Below are 8808 nucleotides of genomic sequence, written 5' to 3'. Positions count from 1 at the left end.
TACAAGTTTTAAATTTAATAGGCATTTAAACCTATTCAATCTTATTTCAAAAAAATTTTCGGGGGCAGGTCTAAAACCTGAAACCTCCAACCCGGCTACGCCCTTGGTTATTAGTACTTGTTTGAAACGCAAAGGTAAATTTCTCATTAGGTACTGTGGACATGCCGCATAGGGCAGCAAAATATGGGGAGGGGGCAGCAAATTTCATAGTGTTTTATCAAAATACATCAGACGTATAAAAAATAAATTGGAAAATTAATTACTTTATAGTTACAAAAAATTATTAATAATGTGCGTATTTTTTAATATTTTATATTTTTGTATTTTTTATTTTATTTTTTGGTATCATAAGTATTGTAATTTGTATTTTTATGTGTACACTTACAGCAAACTGTTCAACAGAACGTTCATTTTCAACGAATAAAAACGTAATTGCGTTCACAAATAAAACAAAAAAGATTAAACAGCATGGCAATGGGCAATTTCATTCTAACAACTGAGTCAAGTCTTCTTGTTTCATTATCATATGAAAATATCATAAAATCATTTGCAAATCAAAAAGCAAGACGTCACACGTTAACTTTTAAAATTAAAATAGTGAAGTTAAGTTTAGAATGTTTAGATGTAGTATAGATTAGTTATGATGTTAAAGTTAAATATCTATTTTGTATGCCTTTTAATTTGTAAGTACCTATTATAAAACATTTTGTAGATCGTAGTGTTTTACTTAGTATTTCTAACAATGGTTATAGCTTTGTTTTATTATTGATGGTTTAAAATTAATAAAAATTATCATTGTAGGTTTTTATTAAAATTCAGTAGACATCCATTGACATTTTTTCAAAGTAGGCTAAATAAAATAATGAAAATAAAAAAGTAGTCTAAAAATTCAAATGGATGTCCACTACTATTGTATTAGTATATATTTAATAGTAGGTATTTTAAAGGGGATATTGTAACTTGTTCACCTGACACCTATTATACGAACAGCATATTGTTGGTGCTTATAGCCGTAAAAAGATAAATCCGCCTCTGGACTCTGATGAAACGTATTATCAAAAAATGGTTATTTCTTTTGGTCAGTCATTATAAAGCTGTCAAACGTATAAAACGCTTTTATTCTGTATAATTGTAAATTATGTCATTTTGTATATCTTCTAACAGTTCTAAATATATAAATTTGAAATGAAAATCTTTGTACAGGGTAAACTCTGCAGGAACTACTTATCAGATCTTCTTGATTTTATTTTTTAACGAAAGAGTATATATCACGGAGAAGGTTTCTATTGCAATAGCATTATTTGTCCAAGTTAATAAGCAATTGAGTCATCTATTAATTAAGAAAATGTGTAAATTGTATACCTATGTACAAAATAATAAATAATTATTTAATTAATATAGTTTTTATCCCTCACGCTAATTGTTTGCATTAGGCAACCAAACTTAACACTGATGCATTTTGCCATTTTGTATGGGCAACGAAGTGCATGGGTACAGCTATATATTACAGATAATAAGATAAAGTATTAAGTAGTAATAACTAATAAGTTATAATGATGTAGCTACCTGATATTTGTTGACATAAATGTTTATTTTCATTTTTTTTGGTAACGAATAGCTTTTATTATTCCAGTTCGCGAAACGGCATTGTAAAATTAATTATTAATTTATAATTTAAATATAGGATAACAAGTTTTTTTGCAATAGTTGCTATATTTTTACTGTAATTAGGTAATAGATGATTACGACACTCTATTTATTCAATTAAAACATTAGTGCCATAAGGTATAGTACTTCTAACAATGTTTTAGTGACACTATTATCTCCGTCACCTGGAAAATAAATGCAATTTTAAACTAAAAAACCGGGGACTTGAATTTAAAAAATGTTTAAAATAATTGTGTGTTATGAGAAAAATACATTAATATCTCTTTATAGTGGACACTCTAAATAACGGTTAACTTATAAGATACAGTAATATAAAATATGTACTGCAGGTGCATGGTTTTTGTCCAAATTATTTATGGCAGTTTATAGTTAGGTATCTTATTAAACTTAAAAAACTATTAATGTTTTTAATTTTAATAAGCACATATATAAACATGTTTATAATATACACAACTTATAAATTTAAAATTTGTCATACATACGAGTTAAGTAAATAGCTCTAGTATGGTATAATTTTTAAAATATTTTGACTTTTTGAAATGCTATTTTCAGTTATATGACATTTATTTTTTTTCTATTATATATTGATAAATACATTTTCGCTCTTTTAAATAGCTTGAAAATTGACACAAAGTTGCTTATAGGTTGTTCTTAATTATTTAAAAATATTAAAGATACATTATAGCAATTTTTTTTTTAGAAGCATGAAATTAAAATGTTCACAAAATGTATCAAAATCACACGTTATTTACAAAATAATTTACAAAATTACAAATTTTGTAGTAAAAATCTATTATGTAATATTCAATTCTTTTTAATAGGCTTAAAATTGCTATATAACTTACCTCATAAGTAGCTTATTCTCAAACCTTAGACCAAAAAAAGTGTGCATTATGCACAATGTAGGCGTAAGTTCAATTTTTGATAAAAAATAACAATTTTAATTATTTTATATTTTTGCACCAAAAATCTTATTTCTGGGGAATTAAAACTTGTATGTATATTATTGTGTATTATATACCTACATAAAGATATTATGAAATATTATGTAGATTAACTTAAAGATATTGCTTATATTTATTTATACCATGAACGGCATGAACCTATATTTACACCACTATCGTAAACCTGCAATGCTAATATGTTATTGGAATCAGACTAAATCACTTAATCACACAAGTACGCTATCATAATACCATGAACTAAAAAGATCATATTTTTCTTAGTTCATGCATAATACAAAGAGGTAGTAAAATACATAAAAAAAATATACAGATATAGGCATGTACCTTATATTCATAGACCGGCCTTGCAAACAATACGCGTCGTGAGCCGTGATAGAGGCTGCAATTAAGCGACCGATTGACCGATGCACAGACACAATTTCATGCGCATACAGAAATTGTGTCTGTTATCGCCTGTTACAATAACCGTACACTCATAATACGTAGATCTTTTATTATATGCACAATTATTTTTATATCGCCTTCTATCACGGTTCATATCTTACTCTATATTATATCTAAGTCAGTGGTTCAGATTTTAATTCACGGGGCCGGTCTATGATTGTAGCCTTTAGGTGCATTTTACTAGTAAAATCCTATAGGTATTTTCTATAATTTAAATGTTTCAATTATCGCCTTTAATAATAAGTAATATACAACATGCTAATTGGTAAGTAAGATTATTTCTACACATTTTTTTTGTTGCTCTATATTACTGCAAGTGTATTAGCAAATATTATGTTTATTGTAGTTAGGTCTTAAAATCTATCTTTCTTTTTTTTTTATTCAGATAGCTACATAAGATTATAAGACATAATATGGTTCTTTTTATCTAAAAAACTAATACATTGTAAATTCAATTTTTATTTATTAATACATCAAGTTCAAAACAATATTTATTTCTTGATTACCTTATGTCTCAATTTAAAACAAAAAATGGTTTCTCCATTTTCAATTCCAAGACTTTCTGAAGTATGCCTTTTGGAAATAGATGTACCATCATACACAAATCTTAGAGTATTTAATTCATGACCCTAAACAATTACAATTTTGAATAAATTATAAACATTAAACCAGCACTTAAGTTAAGTTAATAACAGCTAAACATATAAATTAATAAATATATATATATAGTTATAATGTATAATATATATATATATCAATATTTACAATTAAATATTCGAGTTTACAATTAGCAGTTCAGACAAAACTTATTCAGTTACAATGTTAGTGAATTGAGTAATGACATTAAACTTAATTTCAATATTTTAATATTATAATTAGTCATAAGAGTGTAAAAATTACAATACATTTTAAAATGATCATAATTGGCTTCAATTATAAATTTTTAAAATTATACAAAATAAAACACTTCAACAAAACGTAGACAATGTTTGTTATCTTTAATAATATAATGATCAATGCTTACATTAAAACAACTAATACTAAACGTGAACTGCTAAATGTAAACCAGCCATGCAATTCTTAGTTGTTACAATGATACACTTGCACACTTGTATAACCTAACCCATCTGTTAATATTGATTTTTTGTATTAAATTCAAATTATATGAAAGTATTAAATGTTTAATTGAAATAAATATACCAAACTTATGTTTACTGCTACATATTACATCATTTATTATTTACTGATAAAATGTTAAGCCTTGATTACATTGCTCAAAACTTACTTAATATTTTTTTTCTATAAAATTCCTTAATGTAATTCGTTTGCTTGGACAGGAATAATGTTCAAGAAGACCAACATACTTTTATTCACTACTTGTTGGCAATTCTACTCTCTGGTGAATGATTATTTTAGTGTAATCAACATGGCTAACAAAATTTATAGTGTGCAAGTCGCAGTAGTCATGACTAAATGAATTTATACATTAAATGTAATAAGACTATTTTCCACATGATCATGCCTTTGTTCACTGGCGGTTAGAAAAAATATAGTAAATTTGTACAATTTAATTGATGCCTTAGTAAATTTTTGATTAAAATAAATCTCATCAGTAAATACTTTTTAAATTATTGTTTTTTGGCTATTTTCTATGAAATACAGCCACTGGCATTGATATAGTTACAATTGCAATAAGCTGCTTTTAAATAATTTATTACTTACAGTTCGACGGCTGTAAGTAGCCATTAGCTTATTAAACGACGTCCTTTTTGCTATTTTAAATTGAATACTTTTGTTAATCATCCTTGAAAAAATGTTTATTATAATTTTCTCTTGGGTATTCTAAAATACAAAATATATTTATTAGTATTAATAAAGGTTTAAAAGCTATTTTTTTTTTTAAGAAATATACAATTATATAATTAAGCACAATAAGTATATGTTAGTTGGAATTAAAAAACATTAGAGTTGCGCGAGTAAGGAGCCATTCACTAGTGGTAATTAATTTGGAATTTAAGTTATAGGTTTCTTAAGTTAAAACGTCTCTATACCATTTTCTTTTGACCCTTCGAACTGATTAAGTAACTAATGAAACTAGATTTTCGTGAATCTCGTTCAAATCACGATGGGCCTCGCGAGAGTGTGGAACTAGCTAACAAGCATCAAAGTTATTATTTGTCGACTCATGCATTCAGTGGCACAAAATTATTTAGTTTTCAGTGGTAATGTTCCATTGTGATGTCATTTAAACACCGTTCTGGTTCATTATGATTCAATATATATATATATTAGTAATCTCCAACCCTAGACTTGTTAGAGGGCCATCATTGCTTAATCTATATTTTTTGGTCTTGTATTCTTGTAAGATACAAATCAGTAAACCACCGTATGTGAATTCATACTGTTTTGTTTGTAATATCTGTGCATATTTTGCCTTACTAATGTTGTTTCCCCATTCTACAATTGTCAAATTACCAACAATTATTTTGTTATTTAACATGTGATTTATACATAGAAGCAATATTGAAAAGTTGTTATTACCTATTATATTATTGTATTGGTTATATAACTAGCTAAGAAAGACTAATTATTTTAGTTAATTATTTTTATACATATTAAATACATTTAAGGTTTCCTATTTATTAATAGTTGTACATTTATTGTACATTAATAAATAAACAATATACCTAAAATGATTTAGTTAACATCAAAAATATATATATATATATTCAAAACTCATGTTTTCATCTTTATATTACTTTGTACAAATTTTGATCTTTTTTGTAGTTTTGTGTGATGTGAAGGATGTCTTTGTTTAATATGACAAAAAGTATACAATTTGTAAAACACATTTTAAAAATTGGATTAAATAAATTATTTTATTAACCACAATAGTCATAATAGCATTTTATACACATTAAATGACAAATTAATGATTTATTAAATTGTTTATAGAAAAAAAAAAAGAAGCAGTAGTTAAAATAAAATCAACCATCATACTTTTATTAAAAAATATGAGCACTTCGTTATCTTATAACCCTGGTGAATAAAGAGTACCTATGGGTTTGATTAATTGTTAATTCATTAAATTTGTATAAAATTTTTTCAAGAAAAATATACAAAAATATTACAATGTAGAATAAATTAAAAATATTAAAATTAGGAAGATTAAATTAGTATAGCTTTTAAATTTCATGTTTCATTATCAAGACAGTATACATTGCATTAAACAATTTAAAAAAAACCGCAATCCTATTGTTCGTCTATTTCGTACAAGTGTGTAATATGACAGATGTATATTTAGCAGTTTATGTAGAACTGATTTTGTTTTAATATTAGTAAATTTACATATTATTACATATTATCATACTTGGCTTTGATATTTTAATTTTATAATTAAAATATTAAATTATATGATATCAATTTTAATATAATGATTTAAATATACCTAACTGGTGTTTACAATTGAGCTTTTCTTTTTTACTCATATAGTATTGAGATTATTTAGTAATTTGAGATAGTAATAAACTAATAACTTAATAATAATCAATGATAGTTATGAAATTTAAAAATAATAAGGCCATGCAAGGGGTTTTACTAGTAAAATCCTATGGGTATTTTCTATAATTTAAATGTTTCAATTATCGCCTTGAATAATATGCAGTATACATGCTAGTTTGTAAATAAGACTATCTTTACACATTTTTTTTTTTTTTGTTACTCTATATTACTGCAAATAAGCAAATAAGCAAATAAGCAAATATTATGTTTATTGTAATTAGGTCTTAAGATCCATCTTTCTTTTCTTTTTCTTTTTTATTCAGGTAGCTATAAGATACGTATAATATGGTTTTTTTTATCTAAAAAACTAATACATTGTAAATTCAATTTTTATTTATTAATACATCAAGTTCAAAACAATATTTATTCCTTGATTACCTTATGTCTCAATTTAAAACAAAAAATGGTTTCTCCATTTTCAATTCCAAGACTTTCTGAAGTATGCCTTTTGGAAATAGATGTACCATCATACACAAATCTTAGAGTATTTAATTCATGACCCTAAACAATTACAATTTTGAATAAATTATAAACATTAAACCAGCACTTAAGTTAAGTTAATAACAGCTAAACATATAAATTAATAAATATATATACATAGTTATAATGTATAATATATATATATCAATATTTACAATTAAATATTCGAGTTTACAATTAGCAGTTCAGACAAAACTTATTCAGTTACAATGTTAGTGAATTGAGTAATGACATTAAACTTAATTTCAATATTTTAATATTATAATTAGTCATAAGAGTGTAAAAATTACAATACATTTTAAAATGATCATAATTGGCTTCAAATATAAATTTTTAAAATTATATAAAATAAAACACTTCAACAAAACGTAGACAATGTTTGTTATCTTTAATAATATAATGATCAATGCTTACATTAAAACAACTAACACTAAACGTGAACTGCTAAACGTAAACCAGCCATGCAATTCTTAGTTGTTACAATGATACACTTGCACACTTGTATAACATAACCCATCTGTTAATATTGATTTTTTGTATTAAATTCAAATTATATGGAAGTATTAAATGTTTAATTGAAATAAATATACCAAACTTATGTTTACTGCTACATTTTACATCTATTATTTACTGATACAATGTTAAGCCTTAATTACATTGCTCAAAACTTACTTATTATTTTGTTTCTATAAAAATTTCTGAATGTAATTAAGGGAAAAAGATAGTAAATTTGTACAATGTAATTGATACCTTGGTGAATTTTTGATTAAAATAAATCTCATCAGTAAATACTTTTTAAATTAATTTTTTTGGCTATTTTTTATGAAATACAGCCACTAGAATTAATATAGTTACAATTGCAATAAGCTGCTTTTAAATAGTTTATTACTTACAGTTTGACGGCTGTAAGCAGCCATTAGCTTACTAAACGGCATCCTTTTTGTAATTTTAAACAGAATACTTTTGTTAATTGTCGTGGAAACAATTTTTATTATAATTGTCTCTTTAGTTTTCTAAAATACAAAGTATATTTATTAGTATTAATAGGGGTTTAAAAGTTATTCTTTTTTTTTTAAGGAATATACAATTATTTAATTATAAGCACATTAATTATATGTGACATGATAAAAAAAACGATGTTTGTGCAGTTAAACTGGTTAGGAGTCGAAGTCGTGAAATAGTAATTTTAAGGTGGCGATGGCAGTGAGAAACGAGCGCAGCTATAGTAGACGCGACTGATAGCACTTGACGTCATTACGACATGCCGACTCAAATATATATATTTTTTTGAACGCGCAACGCAATTTCGTAAATACTTACTAATACTTTTGCCATATTTTTTAATTTTTTTAGACGATAATGATAGCAGCGCTAAATAACTTAGAGAGAGCACCAAACTCAAAATGGCTTAGTGCATAAAAACGAGTAAATTACGAGGATTAGACTCTACTAGTGACCGGTCTGTCCCCTCTTAACCTTGGGTTCATCCCCCACTATGTTATAAACGGTTGATGTTTGTATAGTCTTCCAATGTATGTTTGTACCGCTCCGATAGCATACGACGAGTTGTAGGTATATAATGTGCATTTGTAATGAAAGGCGCTCGGGTTGGGAATAGGTTGGTACGTGAGAATGAACGATTTTTGATCGTCGTCGAATTGATTTGTCTCTAAAACGGAGAATAGTATAG

General features: G+C 25.6%; 1 protein-coding gene across 1 annotated transcript; it reads right to left on the bottom strand.

The window, feature by feature from the left end:
- Positions 1-3568: 3568 nt before the first annotated feature.
- LOC113561154 lies at positions 3569-8110 on the bottom strand. Its single transcript, XM_026967417.1, has 4 exons — positions 8012-8110; positions 7017-7139; positions 4800-4919; positions 3569-3706 (listed from the first exon to the last, which is right to left on the bottom strand). Exons 1-4 carry the CDS (start codon positions 8051-8053, stop codon positions 3569-3571), a joined length of 423 nt encoding a protein of 140 aa, XP_026823218.1. The 5' UTR covers positions 8054-8110.
- Positions 8111-8808: the final 698 nt, after the last annotated feature.

Source organism: Rhopalosiphum maidis, chromosome 1 (genome assembly GCF_003676215.2).
Source record: "Rhopalosiphum maidis isolate BTI-1 chromosome 1, ASM367621v3, whole genome shotgun sequence".
NCBI classification, from domain to species: domain Eukaryota; kingdom Metazoa; phylum Arthropoda; class Insecta; order Hemiptera; family Aphididae; genus Rhopalosiphum; species Rhopalosiphum maidis.
This window is presented reverse-complemented; position numbering and strand designations above follow the sequence as displayed.